This window comes from Pelophylax lessonae, assembly GCF_965119305.1.
Source record: "Pelophylax lessonae genome assembly, chromosome: 7".
Classification (NCBI taxonomy): Eukaryota; Metazoa; Chordata; class Amphibia; order Anura; family Ranidae; genus Pelophylax; species Pelophylax lessonae.
Window position 1 is genome coordinate 88,676,877 of NC_138774.1, and position 22,551 is coordinate 88,699,427.

General features: G+C 43.3%; 1 protein-coding gene across 1 annotated transcript in view; it reads right to left on the bottom strand.

The window, feature by feature from the left end:
- LOC309560190 (uncharacterized protein) overlaps positions 1-22,551 on the bottom strand; it is a 30,043-nt gene continuing 7,492 nt past the window's right edge. Inside the window, exons 3-8 of the mRNA XM_082263763.1 lie at positions 15,446-15,514; positions 9,379-10,362; positions 9,193-9,312; positions 5,308-5,370; positions 3,600-3,749; positions 1-111 (exon numbers count right to left, since the gene is read on the bottom strand). Coding sequence (XP_082119889.1) covers positions 80-111; positions 3,600-3,749; positions 5,308-5,370; positions 9,193-9,312; positions 9,379-10,362; positions 15,446-15,514 — 1,418 coding nt within the window. The 3' untranslated portion in view covers positions 1-79. The remainder of the gene's footprint in view (positions 112-3,599; positions 3,750-5,307; positions 5,371-9,192; positions 9,313-9,378; positions 10,363-15,445; positions 15,515-22,551) is intronic.

Here is a 22,551-nt window from a genome sequence, read left to right on the forward strand (position 1 = left end):
CTTTCTCATAGAATGGGTCATAATGTCCACTGACTTACCACTTAAGTACCGTAGTTATTGTGTATGGCCCATTAAGAATCTATCTTCCAGATTGTGACTGCTGGGAAAAACCTTTTAGGAGAAAGAGAAATTTACAACTGGTTATTATTGAGAGAGAAGGCAAAAAAAAAAAGCATAGAAAACGCATACAATGTTCCGGTGATATGATAATATACAATTCTCCAACAGAGGTATTCTGTCTCATCACAGTGTTGGAGGACAGAAAAGAAGCCACACTAGGCTACAACTTTTGGTCCTGCCCATGACTAGCCACTTTTATGTAAGATATTTTGATACTGGTAATCACGTTCAAGGAATCCACTTTTCATCTTGACCTGTCTCGGCTCTTGCCCAATCTGTTCCCATCACAGATAAGACAATCTAGCTTACAGTTCTACCAACCTTTTTTTTCCCATAGGTTAGGATGCTTTGACGTATACTGGAGATGAGTGCCCATAAAACTGATATGTTTTTCTGAATAATCAAAATAGATATTGTACATAACCCATCATGTTAAGGAAAAATACTAATACATATATAGTCTTTTAAAATTGCACACGCTACATAGCTGTGATGTGGTATTTATAGCACACTATGGAGCTAATTGATGTAAGGGAGAGAAGAAAATCTGCACTAATAAACTAGTGTGTGTACAGCTCAAATTGAGCTATTGAACTCTGTAAACAGGGGACTTTTTGTTTTTGTTTTTAAAGATGCACTAAGGAGAGTTTATAAAACACATGAAAAGAGGTGAAGAGCTCTGTTTGTTGGTGGTATATTGGTGCTTTTCCACTGCATGGAACTGAATGGTTCGGCTCGCTTTTGTGCTTTTCCACTGCTGCTACCGCATGGTACAGTGTAGGAACGGTTCGGTACGGTACGGTGGCGCTTTTCCACTGCATGGAACCAAACGGTACGGCTCTCAAAAACAGTACCACCTCGATTGTGGTTCCAAGAGGTACCATACCCGGTACCATATTCCACAATCCTTTGCATGCAGTCACTACTAGCCACTGATTAGTCAGAGAATCCCACCCACCCCGTTGTTATCCCACCCACTTAACTTTAGTACTACTTTAGTGGAAAAGCAAACCATACCAAACCGTACCGAACCGTTCCAACCCCGTACCATGCGGTACCAGCAGTGGAAAAGCAAGCAGGGCCGAGTAGAGCCGAGCCGGTATTTGCAGTGGAAAAGTGCCATATGTCAGTACAAAAATAGTCCTATATTAGGTTAGTGGTACTCTCGCGCTATCGCTATAGTGGGAAACAACAACCAAAACAGACGGCGAACACCAATATAGCAAACCCAGGCTAATACAGTGTATACAAGAAAATGTGTGTGAGGTGCTGCACTGTAAATCTGGTAATGTGCATAAAGCACATTTTTATAAATTTTTACATGCATGTCATTTTTATGTATGCTTATTTGTATTTATTTTATACATTGAGTCACATACATGTAATTTACCATCATTTTAGTAGGAGGTATTAGATATTTGATTTTATCTTGATTTTTATCATCAAGTTTTTTTCACATGTTCACATATTGCTTTATGCACATTACCAGATTTACAGCGCAGCACCTCATACACATTTTCTTCCTATAACATGTTTATTATCTAAAACTAAACTAACAAAAAGCCACTTTCTTTTTTTTAAAGAAAAAAAAAAAAGAACAAAGTCCATACAAAACACTATACAATCCCTTTAAGTATGCACGACCCATAGACAGGGACTTTTAGGCTGGTTTCACACTAGCTGTGCCCGCGGCTCGCATTCCCTCTGCTGTTCTCCGTTTCGGTTGGGTATCAGGTCCAAATTTTTGCCTGAATTTGGACCTGCAACGGAGCCAAAGACACACAGGACCCTTTTCCAGTGCGGACCGCGGCCACCCAGGAGCTGTGTAAACTGGCTCCATTGAAAGCCGGTTACACTCTCCCATCATGCGATTTGGATGGTGGAAAACCTGCATCCAATTTGCATAAGTATGTACATAACTGTGAACCCAGCATTAGATATAAACATGGTTTGACAGGCTGCATAGGTGAGTGAATATACTCTGTACTGTACAATGTACCTATTTTCTTTGTGATTTTATTTATAGGTCTTTTAACAACTGTATGGCTATATATATATATATATATATATATATATATATATACATATATAGTAATGTAGCATGCTGTTGTGAAAAGCATTAAGATTCTATTCTAACATCATGTAGTGAGCTGACACCATAGGACCTTTGCTACACGGACGTTTTCCCCTGCTGGACTACAGAACACTTCCAATCTCTGTGTCCCTATTACATATGAGGGGGTGTTTTGTAGTCCAGAACGTAATACCCCCAGCAGAGTTGACAACACTTCTTGGAATTTCAGTGCAGCAGAGGTGACATCATTTGTTCAAACAGGAAGTTAGGAGTTCATTGGTCTTTTGGCGGATTATCTGGTGTTTTTCTGTACTATGCAGCAATTTTAAAAACACAAAACAGTATTACAAATTCTGCCTAAAAAGCCTAAAGCCTAGTACGCATTGATTATCGGCCGACCGATCGTCCGTCTTTTGTCCAGAGTGGTGTTTTGTTGGTTGGAATGTGCCTAGACTGCACACAAATTTTCTCGCCCGACAAAATTCTACTTCAGAAGTGATGTCATGTGTTGGTTTGCTTTCTTTGTGTTCTTTCTTCTCTGAGCATGCCCAGTCTTGCTCATCAGATTTTTCCCTGTCGAAATCTGTACTGACTGCACGAAAATCGGCCGTTGTGTTGACGGCGGACAAAAATTTTATAGCCTGCACACCAGATTTTTTTCAGCCGAAAAGTCGGAGTCGGTTGTTGGAAGCATCATACTAACAAGCCGAAAATCGGCGGGTCGGTCGTCGGACGAAAATTTTCGACGCGTGTGTACGAGGCTTAACTGTCAAATTATTGAAATCGTTGGACACACACAAGTTACTACCTGATTTTTCAAAATGTAGACTTACTGACAACTGTGAAATGTGAAGCCCTTCTTGGTTGGAAACATTTTGGTTATTGAAGTTGACCCTTAAGCCCCGTATCGGCCGTCTTTTGTCCAGGGCTGTCGGTGTCTGTTGAAAAGTGCAAAAGACTGCACACGAATTTTGTCCGCCGACTGCAGAAGTGATGTTATGTAATGGTTAACTTTCCCTGTGTTTTTTCTTTTCTGAGCATGCCCAGTCTTGCAAATCTGCTGTCTGTCGGCCGAATTCTGTACTGACTGGCGAACAATTGGCCGCTCTGGTGTCGGCATACAAAAATTTTAATGCTTGCATGACAGATTCTTTTCGGCCGAATGTGCGCTGTCGGCTGTCGGAGGCATCATACTAACAATCGGCAGATCGGTCGTCGGCCGAAGCTTTTCGGCCGATGATCGGTACGTGTGTACGGGCCTTTAGACTTCACATTACACAGAGATTGTATAGTCAGATTGTTATGAGGGTGAGTAGGAATTCATTTGAGATATTCCAAAATCTCTTGAGGAGGAATGCAAGTATCTTTTGAAAGAGTGGTGTCGGTTGAAACCATGAATTCTTACCTCCAGATGAACCTCCACCTGGTCGATTGGAGCCTTGATTTTGTGATTGGGAGATTTGGGAAAAGCCACCTCCAGTACCACCTCCAGTACCACCACCGGACACCTGGTTTTGGGAGAGGCCACCTCCTCCTCCTCCGGTTCCATGGCCAGCTGCAACAAGGATATATGCATACATTAAGTTCTCAAATGAAGCAAAGTATGCTTCAAGCATGTCCAGTGTGGGGTATTGCTTTCCTTAATAGTAAGCAAAACATTGTTAGATACTGTTAGTTATGTTCACACTGATAATTCAGGATGAATGGATGAAGGATGGTGAGCTAACCCATAGCCTTTTTTGTGTAATATTTCTCTCAGCGGCCATTGTGAAGACAAGCAAGGTCTTCTTATTTTGTCTGCTGCACTATCCAAAATGTAACATCAACACAGAAGTACATCAAGTAACAGTTGTGGTAAGGGTGAATGCAGAAACCCCCAAGACCCAAAGAACATAGTAGGGAAGATTTACTAAAACTGGTGCACACACAATCTAGTGCAGCTATGTATAATAACCAATCAGCTGCTAGGTTTTAGGCCCCTTCCACATGGGGAGGACTCTGTTGAGATCAGCAGGGGATTTGTCTGCTGATCAGAGCAGAGCGGTTGGATGAGCCGTCCGTGTCCACACAGTTTATGCAGAGTAGACACAAACAGAGCCCACTCTGCTCTATGGGTGGCCGGGAGTAAACAGACTCCATTTTTTTTGTTTGCACCCAACTGCCCTCCGATCTGCTCCTCCTAGACGGAGAAGGACGGATCCCCTTCTTTCTGTTTTTTTTTTCTTTTAGGAGACCAGACCAGACCGGAGGTAGGCGGTGTAAAAGGACACCCACTGGTCCATGGAGTGAATGGACTGTCCAATCAGGTCCACCTAGAAAATTGACAGATGGACCTGATTGGAACCTTCGTGTGAAAGGGACCTTATTGTCAAATCTTAAAGTGGAGTTCCGGCCTATTTTGCAACTTTAGTGATTCCTGGAGAGCTCGCTATGCTGATCAACAGTTGGGCATTTTCAATTTTTTTCGGGGGTCCCTTACCTTATTTTCAGGGCATTTTTGATTGTACTTCCTCCTTCAACCCCCTCTGTGGCCGTGGCCACCAACATCACTTCCGCCTTTGCATTGCATCCTGGGAGCTGTTTGTCATCACTCCCAGGAGGCTGGAATCAGGAAGTACTCCCAGAACACTCCCTGGAATCAGGAAGAAGGACACAGCAGATTACACTGCGGCTTCAGATGCCCACATCCAAGATGGCCGCGCCCAGACAGCGTTTTTAAAAGTACGATTTTGACTAAAATCCAATACTGTACACCTTGTAAGTATGAGAATAGCGGTTCTGTAAAGGGCGATCGATTAGTATTATAGGGGTATTTTTAGTTAAAAAAGGTATTTGAAGCCGGAACTCCGCTTTAATTGAACAAGCTGAAGTTAGAAGCTGATTGGTTACATACGTAGCTTCACCAGGTTCTGTGTGCACCAGTTTTAGTATATCTCCCCCACTGTGTGTTATTCAACATGTCAATAGTTTGAGTTGATGGAATTTTTCAGTGACTCAATAAGGATCATGATTGGAATATCTCCCGTATCACCTTAGAGTTTTGGGTTCTCTAAAGCTGAAACTATTATTTAGCCTACTGAAACAGATAAACAAATAGCAAAAATAATACTCACATCCACCCCCTCCTACATTCTTGCAGCCTTTAGACACTGGAATATCATGTGGGTTTATTCCACCTATAGACAAAAAAGGTCAGACAAGATATTAGAACAAATAGCTGGTGAGCAAATATGGTGGCATCTAAACATCTGTTGATATAACTGGGCCAACTAGGTGTTAGTGTTTCTAAACCCAAGAACAATAAAATAATATATTGCAGCTTACTAGCTGCAAGGTTCTGAATGGGCAGCACAGTGACTAAGTGGTTAGCACCTTAGCAGCACTAGGGACTGTCAGTTTGACTCCCAACCATGACACTACCTGCCTGGAGATTGCATATTCTCCCCGTACCTGCATGGATTTCCTCTCTTCTGGTTTTTCCTTCCTTCATACTTCAATGACATACCGGTAGGTTAATTGAATCCTGTATAAATTGGCCCTAGAATGTGTATGTATGAATGTGACTTAGGGACCTTAGATTGTAAGATCCTTGAGGGCAGGGACGAATGTGAATATACAATATTTATAGATGTAAAGTGTTGCATAAATTGACAGTGCTTTATAGGTACTTGTAATAATAGCAATAACAGTCCATAGATGTAGTGGCTACATTCGTTTTCTTTTTTACCCTTATTTTTATCTGGTGATCCTATGGGGACCACAATTGCTGACCTAGGGTTACAAAGCCCCCTTACTTCACTATATTTATGAAGAAGCAGCATTGTCACAAGGCAGAACGTCTGTTAGGAATACAGAACACCTCGCCATCTCCTCATCTCCATAACATACAGAGGGGTTTTGTAATTTACAGAGAATGGGGCTGGACTAACAACATTGCTTGAGAGTGATAATACGTTTTAAGTGCCAGACATGCCAGACAGTCCAGTGCAGGAAAAATGCAGCATGTTCGCCTTTTTTTTCTGGAACTGGAAGGCCCTGGAACTGACCGCACTGGTGTGAACTATGTCATTGGAAGCCATATAACTTACTTTCCATGTGTTTTTGATGCAGAAAAAAAAAACATGCACTGGACTGCATGTGGTGTGAACTGGCCCTTAAAGTACTTAGCATGCTCAGTGGAACTCCAGGTCAATAGATAGATAGATTCCTCATTGAAATATGTTTATGTCATTTGTTTGAACACCCAAAAGGTTTGTAATTCTCCTCGCCCAGGCTTGTGGCTTACGTCTCTGCTACATACTGACAGAAAAACACAGAATTGTTGACATTGTTGCAGATTTATTAAAAAAAGAAAAACTGAAATATCACATGGTCCTAAGTATTCAGACCCTTTGCTCAGTATTTAGTAGAAGCCCCCTTTTGATCTAATACAGCCAGGAGTCTTTCTGGGAAAGATGCAACAAGTCTTTCACACCTGGATTTGGGGATCCTCTGCCATTCCTCCTTGCAGATCCTCTCCAGTTCTGTCAGGTTGGATGGTAAACGTTGGTGGACAGCCATTTTTAGGTCTCTCCAGAGATGCTCAATTGGATTTAAGTCAGGGCTCTGGCTGGGCCATTCAAGAACAGTCACGGAGTTGTTGTGAAGCCACTCCTTCGTTATTTTAGCTGTGTGCTTAGGGTCATTGTCTTGTTGGAAGGTAAACCTTCGGCCCAGTCTGAGATCCAGAGCACTCTGGAGAAGGTTTTTGTCCAGGATATCCCTGTACTTGGATGCATTCATCTTTCCCTCAACCAGTTGTCCTGTCCCTGCAGCTGAAAAACACCCCCACAGCATGATGCTGCCATCACCATGCTTCACTGTTGGGACTGTATTGGACAGGTGATGAGCATTGCCTGGTTTTCTCCACACATACCGCTTAGAATTAAGGCCAAAAAGTTCTATTTTGGTCTCAACAGACCAGAGAATCTTATTTCTCACCATCTTGGAGTCCTTCAGGTGTTTTTTAGCAAACTCCATGCGGGCTTTCATGTGTCTTACACTGAGGAGAGGCTTCCGTCGGGCCACTCTGCCATAAAGCCCCGACTGGTGGAGGGCTGCAGTGATGGTTGACTTTATACAACTTTCTCCCATCTCCTGACTGCATCTCTGGAGCTCAGCCACAGTGATCTTTGGGTTCTTCTTTACCTCTCTCGCCAAGGCTCTTCTCCCCCGATAGCTCAGTTTGGCCGGACGGCCAGCTCTAGGAAGGGTTCTGGTCGTCCCAAACGTTTTCCATTTGAGGATTATGGAGGCCACTGTGCTCTTAGGAACCTTAAGTGCAGCAGAAATCTTTTTGTAACCTTGGAGAGATCTGTGCCTTGCCACAATTCTGTCTCTGAGCTCTTCAGGCAGTTCCTTTGACCTCATGATTCTCATTTGCTCTGACATGCATTTTGATCTGGAAGGTCTTATATAGACAGGTGTGTGGCTTTCCTAATCAAGTCCAATCAGTATAATCAAACACAGCTGGACTCAAAAAGGTGTAGAACCATCTCAAGGATGATCAGAAGAAATGGAAAGCACCTGAGTTAAATATATGAGTGTCATAGCAAAGGTCTGAATACTTAGGACCATGTGATATTTCAGTTTTTCTTTTTTAATAAATCTGCAACAATGTCAACAATTCTGTGTTTTTCTGTCAGTATGGGGTGCTATGTGTACATTCATGAGGAAGAAGAATGAACTTAAATGATTTTAGCAAATGGCTGCAATATAACAAAGAGTGAAAAATTTAAGGGGGTCTGAATACTTTCCGTACCCACTGTATATATATAAATAGCAGGGCCCTGTTAATCACAAGACTGGATGAACAGAAATTTCAATCTGTTGGCAGGTACAATATTTCACATGAATGCATTTTAACAGTGCAAGGTGTTTTCACCTTATTCTGATTCAGATTTTTGGCATTAGTCCTAGCACTAACCTTCCCTGTAACCCTAAAACTAACCCCACTTGTAACTCTGCACCTAACCCTGCCTTTTACCCTAATGCCAAACCTCCCTGTAACCCCAACTTTAAGACAAACACAGTATAGTAAAACACTGGTCAGGCACACAGTTAACCCTTTGATTGCCCCTGATGTTAATCCCTTCCCAGCCAGTGTCATTAGTACAGTGATAGTGCATAGTTTTAGCACTGATCACTTTATTAGTGTCACTGGTCCCCAAAAAGTGTCAAAAGTGTCTGAATGTCTGCCACAATATAGCATTCCTGCTATAAGTCACTGATCAAATAAAATCAATAAAATAATCCAATACTTTGTAGACACTGTACCTTTTGCGCAAACCAATCTATATATGCTTTAGAGATTTTTGTTCATCAAAAATATGTAGCAGAATAAATATTGGCCTACATTGATGATGAAGAAATTTTAAATTTTTTATTGGATAGGTTTTATAGCAGAAAGTCAAAAATATTGTTTTTTTAATGTATTTTTTTTTAATTGACAATCTTTTCTTGTTTATAGCGCAAAAAATAAAAAAATGCAGAGGTGATTATATACCCCCCCCAAAAAAAAAAACTCTATTTGTGGGGGGGGAAAAGGACATATATTTTATTTTGGTACAGCGCTGTATGCCTGCACAGTTGTCAATATATGTAATTTGTTTTACCACCCAAAAGGTTTGTAACGCAGTACCAAAATGCAAAAAATGGCCTGATCATGAAGGGGGTAAATCTTCCAGAGGTCAGGTGCTTAAAACCTACACACTAACCCACCTTCAATGTAACCCTAGTATTACCTCTACTTGTAACACCACCTGTAACACTAACCCTCCCTGAAACACTAACACAAGCCCTTACCCTGCCTGTAACATATGGTGTCATTTCTAATTTTTAAAAAATATAAAGAAAAGTGCACATGAACCAACATTATCTGAAATTTCAAATTATATATAAATCAAAATGTGTGTAATAAATGGTAAACATAGTGCAATCAATAAACTGTTATACTTTACCTGGCAGTCTAGGTGGATTTATTATACTACCACCACCACCGCCGACAGATCCTCCACTGCTAATTTGCTGAAATCCGCCTCCAGCTCCAGCCCCACCTCCGCCTCCACCTCCGCCTCCGCCTCCAAGTCCACCTCCGCCTCCATGTCCGCCTCCGCCTCCATGTCCGCCTCCGCCTCCATGTCCACCTCCGCCTCCGCTTGAAGATCCAAAGAAATGACCAGTGCCTCCACCCGATGATCCTAGAAATTGACCTGTGCCTAAACCTGAGGAGCCTTGAAATGAACCTGTGCCTACAGCTGATGATCCACTTGAAGATCCATGAAAAGAGCTTGATGATCCACTGGAAGATCCATGAAATGAGCTTCCCATTCCACTTGATGATTGGTGGCTGCTGCCACTTCCCATGGATGAGCCTGCAAAAGCTCCCCCACCTGAAGAACCAGAAACTAAACTGCCCTGACCATATGAACCTCCACTTGCTACTCCACCAACTGCACCTCCTTGTACAGGGACAAATTTTATTGTTCCAAGGACGACTTGATCTTGCCCAGATGAGCCACCTCCTCCACTTGATGAACTTGAAATGAGTCCTCCACTTCCACCAGATGACGACATACTGTTTTGGCCGAATGAACCTACAATCACTCCACCACTGCCTGGTCTTTGAGGACGGTTGACATTTCCTCCAACGATGACACTGCTGTGCTGGGAGCTTCCTCCCGCTGATTGGATCGAAGATAAGCTCTGGCTACCTGAACTTCCACCTCCAGAAAATGAACTGCCACCGGACATGCTGGACTGGCCAAATGTGCCTCCTCCTCCTCCTCCTCCTCCAGAAGAAAAAATGGTCTGGCTACTTGAGCCTCCACCTCCAGAGTTTCCTCCAGAAATGCTGTAGCTTCCTCCTACTCCTCTTCCTCCTCCTCCTCCTCCTCCTCCACCTCCTCCTCCTCCAGAAGAAAAAATGTTCTGGCTACTTGAGCCTCCACCTCCAGAGCTTCCTCCAGAAATGCTGTAGCCTCCTCCTCCTCCTCCACCTCCTCCTCCTCCTCCTCCACCTCCTCCAGAAGAGATAATCTGGCTACCAGAGCCTCCACCTCCACCACTTGACATGCTGCCGCTAAAGACAGACTGGGAGCTGCTTCCTCCACTCATAGATCCAGACTGGCCTGCAACATACAAGATGAAGAATAAGAGTACAAATAAAAACAACACACTTTATTTAGCTCGTTTAAACTCTTAAGAGGGGAATTTATCAGGACCAAAGCAGCCTGAATCTGCAGCAGCTGTGTATTGCAACCAATCAGCATCTAGCTTTCATTTTCAAATCTTAACTGAACAAACTGAATTTAGAAGCTGATTGGTAACCATGCACAGATTTTGTCTGTTCCAGTTTTGATAATTTCTTCCCATGTGCCTGTGTGTAATTAAATCCTATGAGCTGTACATAATTAATTTAACAATTCTAAGCTTTAGCCCCCGTACCAAATTAGAGCCGGCAACTGCACCGTCCAAATGAGTGCAATGCCGAATTTGCGGCTCCGCACTGATTCCCAAAAGTAGTTTCTGCACTACTTTTGGTGACTTCGGGGGGCTTCAGTGTGAGCTAGGGCTAAAGCTTCAATACGGTCTCACAAGTTTTTGTCTCTTTATAGCTACTGCACTGTGCTTGTTATGATAGCTACTGCACTGTGCTTGTTATGATATCTAACTGATTCTTACCTGGAAATGCCTTAACATACCCTTTTCTCCTATTGGAATTGTACATCCTGCCCACACCCCATCATCTCAAGGGTCCACACACAGGCTTGAAGTTTTGGGTGGTTATATGACCAGGTCTTTCAGAATGCTGAGTGCACTGTAGTCAAACACCAGTGCCTACTGGACCACACAATCGTATTTAATTCCACTACGCAACTGCTTCGCGGAAAAATAGAAGTAAAACTTTGAAAACAGGAGTATTAATGCAGTATCTATCTAACTGAATATTTACTTCTGGGATTTAAATATCAAATACAAGAAACAAAGGAAAGTTAGATACTCATTTTATTATGTATTTATTTTTAAATTATTTTTAGTATTGCATTATTTTCCCGAGTTTACAGTTTGACACAACTTTTATCATTTTTTGTGCTTGTCTTTATTTCCGACAAATTCATAGACTGTCTTTTTCATATATTAGTCAGTGGGTAATATATTTATAATTGGGCTAAAAAAAAAAGAAGTATGTCACTTAAGTTTAACCAAAGGACAAAGTTAAATTAATTAAAAAAAGCTTTGGCTGATCCAGAGGAAAGCAAATCACTAAAGCATGGTCCAATTTATTGCAACAGTGAAAAAACCCTGATCCCCAAAGGCAACTGATATTTCATGGATTAACAATCTATGCAGTTATCTCTTATAAATAATAAAGTAGAACAATGGCCTCCATTAAAAAAAAAAAAAAAAAAAAGCCTTATGCTCGATTTTTTTTTTTAACCACTTAAGCCCCGGAAGATTTTACCCCCTTCCTGACCAGGGTTTTTTTTGCGATTTGTTACTGCGTGACTTTAACGGACAATTGCGCGGTCGTGCGACGCTGTACCTAAACAAATTTCACGTCCTTTTTTTCCCACAAACAGAGCTTTCTTTTGGTGGTATTTGATCACCTGTGCGATCTTTTGATCATGCGCTATAAACAAAAAAAGAGCGTAAATTTTGAAAAAATAACAATATTTTTCACTTTATTTTAATATGAAATTCCCCCCAAAAAAATGTAAAAATCTAAATTTTTTAACATTTTCGGCCAATTTGTTTTATGCTACATATGTTTGGTAAAAAAAATCGCAAAAAGCGTATTTTGATTGGTTTGCGCAAAAGTTATCGCGTTTACTAACAGAGGGAAAGATTTTTGTCATTTTTTATGTTTTTTTTTTAACATGTAATGGCGGCGATCTGCAATTTTTTTTACGGTACTGCGACATTGCAGCGGACAGATCGGACCCTTGACTGACATTTTTGACACTTTTGGGGGTACCAGTGACATTACTACAGTAATCAGTGCTATACATATGCACTGTTACTGTAAAAATGACACTGGCAGGGAAGGGGTTAACTGTATTGGACAGGGATGGGTTAAGTGTGTCCTAGGGGCGTGTTTCTAACTGTAGTGGGACAGGTCTCCTAGTGTAAAAACAGAGATCAATGGTTCTACATAGTAGAACCGTCTGATCTCCATTTTTACACAGGGGAGAATGACAGGTGGCTTGTTTACATAAGCCGCCTGCCTTTCTCCCGCTCTACCGACGATCGTAGTGTGACCCGCACTCCTCTGTGAACGAGCCGAGGCGGGCGTGCGCCTCAGCGCGCTCGCCCGCTATTGGCTCAAAACCCGGTGACAGGCTAGCGACGTAGATCGACGGGGCTGACTGCCGCAGTAAATATAGTGTGCGCAGTCGGCAACCGGTTAAGCTAGAATCTATTTTTAGCATTTTTTTCTGCTCCTAGAAGCTAAACAGTGTTATCCTATGTGCCCAATGCACACTACTTAAGGGCTATTTGCATTTTTCAGCTTCAGCGTCTAGGAGCAGAAAAAAATAGTTTTTGTAGTTTCTGTACATCATTTTGCAGACCGCTAGTGGGGGCGCATGTGCCAATTGGCTACAGAGGGTCCGGCGGCCACGACGTCCGCCGGGCACCTGCAATCGCTCTGTCAGTAATGAACACACAAATCCTGTGTTCCTCCTATCTAGGAACAGAGGTCTCTGTGTTCATTCAGCAAGCCCATCCCCCACACAGTTAGAAAGAACTCCCTAGGGACACATTTAACCATTTGATCGCCCCTGGTGTCAACCCCTTCCCTGCCAGTTTCATTAGTACAGTAGCAGTGCATATTTTAAGCACTGATTACTGTAGTAATGTCACTGGTCCCCCCCAAAAGTGGCAAAAATGTCAGTTAGCTGTCCGATCTGTCCCCCGCAATGTTGCAGTCCCACTAAAAATCGCTGATTGCCGCTATTACTAGTAAAAAAATAAATAAATAAAAATGACATAAATCTTTCTCTTAGTTTTTAGACATGACAACTTTTGTGCAAACCAATAAATATACACTTATGGGGATTTTCTTTTTTTTTTACCAAAATAGAGTAGCAGAATACATATTGGCCTAACATGATGAAAAAATGTGATTTTTATTTTTTTTTTTTTTTTATTGGGAATTTTTTTTAGCAGAAAGTAAAAAACATTGTTTCAGAATTGTTGCTCTTTTTTTGTTTATAGCGCAAAAAAGAAAAATCGCAGAGGTGATCAAATACTACCAAAAGAAAGCTCTTTGTGGGTAAAAAAAAAAAAAAGAACATCAATTTTATTTGGGTACAACATCGCACGACCGCGCAATGTGGAATTGTAAGAAATGGCCTGGTCATTAGGGGAAAACCTTCTGGTCCAGAAGTGGTTAAAAAACGCTAGTGTGCATGGTGCCTTAAGCCTAATGCACACTGGGCATTTGCCCAGCTCTTCTGAGCGTCTTTCTCCAGCCAGGAGAAAAGCAACGTTACAAATGCACCTAAAACCACTTTAAATGCATTTAGGCAGAATTAGATTTGTTCAAGAATTTGGGCCTTTATTCTTTTCATTGGCCAAAATATTATTTTTTTCTGGCCAATGAAATGAATGAACGCTGAAGCCCTGAATACGCCTAGAGTTTAGGCACGTTTAGATGCGTTAACATGTAATTAGGCGTGTTGAGCATTATTTCTGCCCAAAAGCTCGCTCCACTCCTTAATTTGGTACATCCAGCTTTTTGCCCCTAAACATCTGTAAATGCCTGTGCGTGCATGGACACATAGGGGTGTTTGAAAAAAAAGTAAAGTGCCTGTAAAATAAGTGTTTTTTTTTTTTAGCTGCGGCTTGCATGAAGCCTTGATTATAGCTACATCTGCACTTACAGTTTTTCTTAGCTCCCTGCAAAGTCCCACTAATACCTTTTGATCCTGCCGGAAAATTCCACCTAATGCAACTTTTTGTGATAGCATGGCAACACTGCTGTACTGCTCCTGAATTCGGAGCAGAGTTGCCACACTCATGCCTGGTTCCCCTACATTGGGATGAAAAAATGTCACAGACGGTGGGGCTATCAGCATTGTCATGGCTTGTAGCCTGTCAATCAGCACCTGAGCGCACCTAGTTCTTCCCACTGCTTTCTGTATTGGCAGCACTGTCTCTATTGCTGAAAGCCTCCCAATGTGAGCTGCAGTGTCTGGGAAGGGGAGTATGTGAGACACAAATGAAGGAGGATTTGTCACAGAAGGCAAAGGATGTTTTTTTCTTTTCTTTTTGAGACTGGTGCATCACATTGTAACCGAATTTGGGACTTGTTAACTTTAGACTGTCACACAGAAGCCTTTAGTTGTGTTTTAATAGACAGTATTCTTTGTGAATTTAGAAACTGATTTAGCACTTTTATAAAGCAATCTATTTACTTGGGTAGAGCATACACCTGAGGAAGTCTATTTTACATTTTAACAGCTCTTACTGTAAGAGCCCATTCACACAGGGGCGACACGACTTGCTGGGGCGACCTGTGAAGTCGCGGTGCACAGCGTGCACCGCGACCTCGGCGTGACATGCACGGACTTCATATCATTGAAGTCAATGCAAGTCGCCTCCAGGTCGCCCCAAAGTAGTACAGGACCCCTTTTTCTAAGTCGGAGCAACTTGTGTCGCTCCTATTAGAACGGGTCCTGTGCTAATCAATGGCAGGCGACCCACCGCGACTTGTCAGGCGACCAAGTCGCCTGTCAAGTCGCGCTAGTGTGAATGGGGTCTAAAGAAGCCTTTCCACACATGGAGGATAAATGTCTTTCCTTCCAGGTCTAAACAGTGCCCTCTTGTCATATGCAATGACCTTAAAGTGAACACCAAGTTTGCACCAAGTTTATTATATATGGAGCATTTATGAATTTATACAAAGTCATCATACCCCCCCCCCCTTTAATTAATCCGATATAATAGATGAATTATTTAGCTTTTATTTTCCACATCTCTTTTGAACAGTATTAGCAGAGCATCTTTATATGCAGTATTATCTGCTTGCAATATTATTTGATGGGTGAAATATGTAAAATCAATAAAAGATCAAATTAAAAAATGGAGAAATGCTAAAACACCGTGAGGAATTACAAAGCAGGAACTTCAAAAGAAACAGAAAAGGGCTAAAAATATTTTTCGTCCCTGAAGACAAAACAATAATTATAGATTAAAATAGGTACTTACTGCCGGATCCACTTGAAACCCGAACAAATCCTGGAGACCCATCACATACTGGAAGCAGAGAATTGGCATCTAGAGGAGTGGAAGGTGACAACAATAAATATATAATACTCCATCTACACACCAGAATAATATAAGTTAAACTGAAAGGGGGGAAAAAAAAAAACCTTTGAAAGTTTTGCTACTAATTTACTCTTGTCTGTCTCCCTTAGGCCTAATACACATGGGCCGAATGTCGGGCGACATCAGCCAGTTCAATAAAAACCGGTGGACATTTGGCCCGTGTGTATGGCAGCCGGTCTGACAGAAACCATCCGAAAACCAGCAGCTGACTGTCTCCCGATCAGCACTCTCAGCCAGAGGTGGAGAACGCTGACCCCAGTGTTCTGGCTGGGCAGCCATTCCCCTGTCAGAACCCAATAGCTTAGCGGGGGAGAGTGTTATACTAACATCGAATTGTTAGTACAGCGGCTCTGACCGGAGCTGTTTGGTTTTTTAATATTAGTAATATTAATGGTGTGTACCAGGGTATAGGGAGATATTCCTAAGCTTACTGTCCTAGCCACAACCACCAACAAGACAGGAAAATGAGGGTGAATCTTCTTAGTGATAATATGAACAGTAATAAAACCCTGACAAAGTTTTTTTTTGTCATTCACCATTCCACAATTAAATATCTTTTTAATTGGAGGGGGGGGGGGGGGTCTGTGTTCTGTTGGAGAGATGACTTCCTACTTCCTATCCCAGTGACCTGTGACCTGGCAGGAAGTGAAGGGAAATCTCCCTGGCAGAGGGTTCTAACCCACTCTGGAACAAGGAAAACACATTTTCTCTGTACTATATAGATCATGATTCAAAATCATAGCAAATAAATGATAATCATAGTCACATTAATACTATATTTGTAGCGCTACCCCTGAAGGAGCCACTGTAATTTAACTGGTTCTTCCCCAGAAGCAGCCAGGGACACAGCAACCTTTCACTCATTCTGGCTCAGTAATCGGCCTAGGGCAGTGATGGTGAACCTTGGCACCCCAGATGTTTTGGAACTTAGTTTCCCATTATGCTCAATTATACTGCAGAGTTGATGAGCATCATGGGAAATTAAGTTCCAAAACATCTGGGGTGCCAAGGTTCGCCATCACTGGTCTAGGGGATGTCTTTTTAGAATTTTTATTTCTGAAGAATTGGATGGGGTGTAGGGTGGTATGGGATACTCCAGATTTCACCTTGCTAAGTCTCTCTTGGCAGTCTCTATGCAGGAACAAATACAATTGTCAGAGTTTATTCTCTTTTTAGAAGCTATACCAGTCAGGAGTAATGCTGGCTTGTCCACCCAAAGGATACAGCACTCAGTCACTAGAACACTGAACCCAGGTCAGTACTCAAAATGTCACAGGATCACCAGATGCCTCCTTCCAGTATCCACTGGACACTCTTCAGTGAGGGAGAGGTAAGCAGGACAGCCAGACTCGTTCTCAACTTTCAACTTTCACCAGGCACTCTTAAGTGAGCTCTCTGGACCAGGATATTGGACCAGAGATCACCTCCTTTTTAGGTATGAGACTTGGCATACATGTACAATGGTTTGGAATTGCTGCCTTGATGTGAGCCCCCTGGTCTGCCATAAAACTCTCTATAGTCTTTTTTTTTGCCTTTTCTTACAGATTACAGGTCTTTGAATTCTCTTTGAAATTTTGGAAGCAATTTAACCCTTTAGAGGATATTGGCAAAAGTAATTGCAATGTGCTCCTTTCATGGGTTTAGATTGAGACTATGTTAGGAATAATGTAGGTCTATACCATCTTTTGAGGGATTTTACTAAGTGCTTCCCTAAATTCCTTTTTTAGACGGACCATACAAGGTCAACTACAGTATCTAAGGCTGGTCATACATTATACAATTTTCTTATTCAATTTCCTTTAGATTTACTTTCAACCATGTAGTGCCAGGGTCTGCCTGATTGCATAAAAATTAAAAGTATTTATGTTTGACCTCATATTAATTGTTTTTGGTCATTCTAAAGGAAAATTGTAAAAGAAAATCGTTTAATGTACTGTATGGCCAGCCTAAGGCTGTAGATGTCTCTGGGTGGTATGCTGTCTGGGGTGGTTTTATCCCTTAGTATATGGACCCCTTGTGGGTCTTTCCTGGTGTGTGGGTACCATCTCTCCCCCTGTTGTGCACCAGGTAACCACAGCCATGAAAGTGCATCTGCACATAAAATAATGACCAGCAATTGGGGGTTTAGAAATGTCTTGTCACCCCCGTTTTGGCTCTTGAAGAAGTGGATTATGTCGAGGGTTTTCGTGCCTTGTACCACCAATAGGCAGTTTTGCTGGATGGATGTGGTGGCTGTTCACCAAGTCTATAATGGAAAAGTACATGGGGGCTGAATAACATATTGTGGGAGGTTTTATGAAAAAAGATACAGGCGGTAGATTGTGGATGAACATATCATAGGATTTAAGTGACGGTTCTATCAGGGTAAGTATAAGTATGGTGACCTGGCACAGATACGAGTGGTAGTCCATTTTGCAGAGGATATTGCTTCAAGCCTTGCTGCGCTCTAGGACTGGTAGTGTCCTTATCACCTCTAGAAAATGTAAAGAAAGAGGGAGCACCAGCCTAGTGCATTATCCAACACAAGTACACATCCAAGTACACTTCGAAGGGTTTTCCTTCTTCCTCAGAGGCTCTAAGGAAGAAGGAAAACCCTTTGAAATGCGTCAACCACCAGGGGCCCTGGCATGGTTCTCCAATGGTCTGGAGGCAATCGATCTTGGAACATTCAAGCTACGTAAAAGTGGCTTTCTTAATTGCACTGATTATCTCATGCTTGCGGGTAGTTTTTATATTTTGCAATAAATACATGTTGGATAATGCACTAGGCCAGTGGTTCTTAACCTTGTTGGAGGTACTGAACCCCACCAGCTTCATATGCGCATTCACCGAACCCTTCTTAATTGGAAAAATAAAATATGATTTTATGAGTCTAGTCTCGGGAGGTGCACTGCCAGAAAAAAGGTGTTGTTTACAGAACTGAATTAAACGTATCATACAAAGTAAAATGTACAGAGGTCAGTAGGCTGTAGGGCGGTGTACAGAGGTCAGTAGGCTGTAGGGCAGTGTACAGAGGTCAGTAGGCTGTAGGGCAGTGTACAGAGGTCAGTAGGCTGTAGGGCAGCGTACAGAGGTCAGTAGGCTGTAGGGCAGTGTACAGAGGTCAGTAGGCTGTAGGGCAGTGTGCAGTAGTGAGTAGTTTGTAGGGCAGTGTGCAGTGGTCAGTAGTTTGTAGGGTAGTGTACAGTGGTCAGTAGTTTGTAGGGCAGTGTAGCGAGGTCAGTAGCATGTAGGGCAGTGTATAGGGGTCAGTAGTTTTTAGGGCGGTGTAGAAAGGTCAGTAGGATGTAGGGCAGTGTACAGAGGCCAGTAGCATGTAGGGCAGTGTATACGGGTCAGTTGATTGTAGGGAAGTATAGAGTGCTCAGTAGGCTGTAGGACGGTGTACAGAGAATAGGGCAGAGGACAGGAGTTGACAGGACAGAGGATAGGACAGTGTACAGGGATCAGTAAAGCCACACACCAGGGGGCTGGGAGGGCACACACCAGGGGAGGGTCAGGAGGGCACACACTGGGGGGGGGGGGGTCAGGAGGGCACACCGGGGGGTTATGAGGGCACACACCAGGGGGTTGGAAGGGCATACACTGGGGGGAGGGTCAGGAGGACACACACTGTGGGGGAGGGTAGTGAGGGCACACACCAGTGGAGAGTCAGGAGGCCACACACTGGGTGTCAGGAGGGCACACATCAGTGGTTGGGAGGGCACACACTGGGGGAGCCAGGAGGGCACACACTGGGGGGGGGGGCTTGGGAAGGCATACCATGGGGTATCAGGAGGGCACACACTGGGGGGGGGGGTGGGAGGTCATACCATGGGGTGTCAAGAGGGCACAATGGGGTGGGGTTGGGAGGGCATACCATGGGGTGTCAGGGGGGCACACACTTGGGGGGGTTGGGAGGGCATACCATGGGGTGTCAGGAGGGCACACACTGGGGTGGGGGGTTGGGAGGGCATACCATGGGGTGTCAGGAGGGCACACACTGGGGTGGGGGGTTGGGAGGGCATACCATGGGGTGTCAGGAGGGCACACACTGGGGGGAGGTGTTGGGAGGGCATACCATGGGGTATCAGGAGGGCACACACGGGGGGGTTGGGAGGACATACCATGGGGTGTCAAGAGGGAACACACTGGGGGGAGGTGTTGGGAGGGCATACCATGGGGTGTCAGGGGGGCACACACTGGGGGGGGTTGGGTGGGCATACCATGGGGTGTCAGGAGGACACACACTGGGGGGGAGGTGTTGGGAGGGCATACCATGGGGTATCAGGAGGGCACACACCAGGGGGCATTCACAATGCTTATTGAGCTAAATGAAAAGGACATGCATTTCCATTTGTCAGCTAACAGCACCTCTATGCTAAGCTGCAGTAACTCAGCAGACTTAGCATAGAGGTGCTTGCAAACTAATCCACCATGTACAGCTAGCTGAGCCTACCTCCAGGAAAATTCACTCGGCTCCCTCTTCTCAGCTGCTCACACTTCCCTCTTCCAGGCGGGCGCGATCTCCGTGGTCAGGTACATCCCCATCCCGCCCACTCAAGCAGCAAGCAGCCTGCAGGAGATAGGCTGGAAACCTGCTGGGGGAGGTACAGGGCGCAGATCGTCAAGTGTCTATGTGTAATGGCTGTGAGTCGTCCCGACCGCAGCTCTGATTTCCCGGGGGGGGTTGGCCTCACAATCAGTATTTCTCGGGGGGAGCAATAGCCCTGTTGCCCCCCCGCCGAACCCCTGAGACTGACTCACCGAACCCCTGGGGTTCGATCGAACCCAGGTTAAGAACCACTGCACTAGGCAGTGCGTCCTCTTTCTTTACATTTTCTAAGTGCAGATTTGTGGAGGGGGAGGGCTATTGGGATTTTGTCAGGGTGCCTAGAGAAAATGGATGGTTGGACTTTTTTGTAAAGGTAAAGTTATCTTTTCACTTTCTACGCCAGAGACACAACAGGGAATGAGAAAAACCCCTCTCAAGCAGTAGCCTAAATTGAAAAATGTCCCCTCTATTCCTATTCCAGTGACTCTTATAAAAGTTTAGTTTTCTCATAACATTCTATCCCAGTGAAAATGGTCACCAGGACTAATACAAAGGGTGAGTCTCAACAGGGGGGAAGGCACATAAATAAAGACTTAACAGGGGTTCTAATCTTTCCATATTCTATCTAAAAATAATTAAAATAAAGTTCAGATTTGAGGTATACGTCAAGGATCTTTAATAAGGATGATTTACGAAGTGCAGTAAACCCTAATAAACTGATTTCATTTGTTTGTAGCGTGATTGGAACTGATTTCTCATGGGATACTCTAATGCTCCAGATTATTTACTAAGGCGATAAGCAGTGTGCACAAACAACATCTTTCTGTGCCACCAACACCTATAGTAATTATGCCATGCCCTGTGCTATTAATATTTTTGTATTTCAATTTAATTGACAAAGACCTGGCTCAAAAATCTCTCCTGTGTACTCACCTTTGGGTGGAATCCCAATTGGATTAATATCTTGACTTTTTTAATCATCATATTGCTCAGGCTCATTCCAGGCAGAGTCTAGAGTCATCTGGGTGGCGGCACACCCTTGCCAGTCAAAAAGATGAAACACCAACAACTTGAATGCCAAAAAGGCTGTGCACATGCAATAAAATCTCTGGTCTGCCATGGAGTAATGGCACAACTGGATAATTTCATGCATGAGGTGTGGTTATAAACAGAATTTAATAACTGTGATTAACACAAAATAATCCACGTGATACATAATGCTACTTTCAGTGGAGAGCTAAAAACTTTGGGCAAGAAGATAGCTACCCTAGGTAAGTAGCTCATAAGACCAATGTACTGACTACATTCCTAAAAATTCAAAATACAGTATCTCACAAAAGTGAGTACACCCCTCATATTTTAAATTGTAAATATTTTATTATATCTTTTCATGTGACAACACTGAAGAAATGACACTTTGTTACAATGTAAAGTAGTGAGTGTACATCTTGTATAACAGTGTAAATTTGCTGTCCCCTCAAAATAACTCAACACATGCCCATTAATGTCTAAACCATAGGCAACAAAAGTGAGTACACCCCTACATGAAAATGTCCAAATTGGGCCCAAAGTGTTAATATTTTGTGTGGCCACCATTATTTTCCAGCACTGCCTTAACCCTCTTAGGCATTGAGTTCACCAGAGCTTCACAGGTTGCTACTTGAGTCCTCTTCCACTCCTCCATGATGACATCATGGAGCTGGTGGGTGTTAGAGACCTTGTGCTCCTCCACCTTCCATTTGAGGATGCCCCACAGATGCTCAATAGGGTTTAGGTGTGGAGACATGCTTGGCCAGTCCATCACCTTTACCCTCAGCTTCTTTAGCAAGGCATTTGTCATCTTGGAGGTGTGTTTGGGGTCGTTATCATGTTGGAATACTGCCCTGTGGCCCAGTCCCTGAAGGGAGGGGATCATGCTCTGCCTCAGTATGTCACAGTACATGTTGGCATTCATGGTTCCCTCAATAAACTGTAGCTCCCCAGTGCCAGACCATGACACTCCCATCACCATGCTTGACTGTAGGCAAGACACACTTGTCTTTGTACTCCTCACCTGGTTGCCACCACACACGTTTGAATCATCTGAACCAAATAAGTTAATCTTGGCCTCATCAGACTACAGGACATGGTTCCAGTAATCCATGTCCTTAGTATGCTTGTCTTCATCAAAATGTTTGCAGGATTTCTTGTGCATCATCTTTAGAAGAGGCTTCCTTCTGGGAAGACAGCCATGCAGCCCAATTTGATACAGTGCGCAGTGTATGGTCTGAGCAGTGACTGGCTGACCCCCACCCCTTCAACCTCTGCAGCAATGCTAGCAACACTCATACGTCTATTTCCCAAAGTCAGCTTCTGGATATGAAGCACATGCACTCAACCTCTTTGGTCGACCATGGCGAGGCCTGTTCTGAGTGGAACCTGTCCTTTTTAACCGCTGTATGGTCTTGGCCAC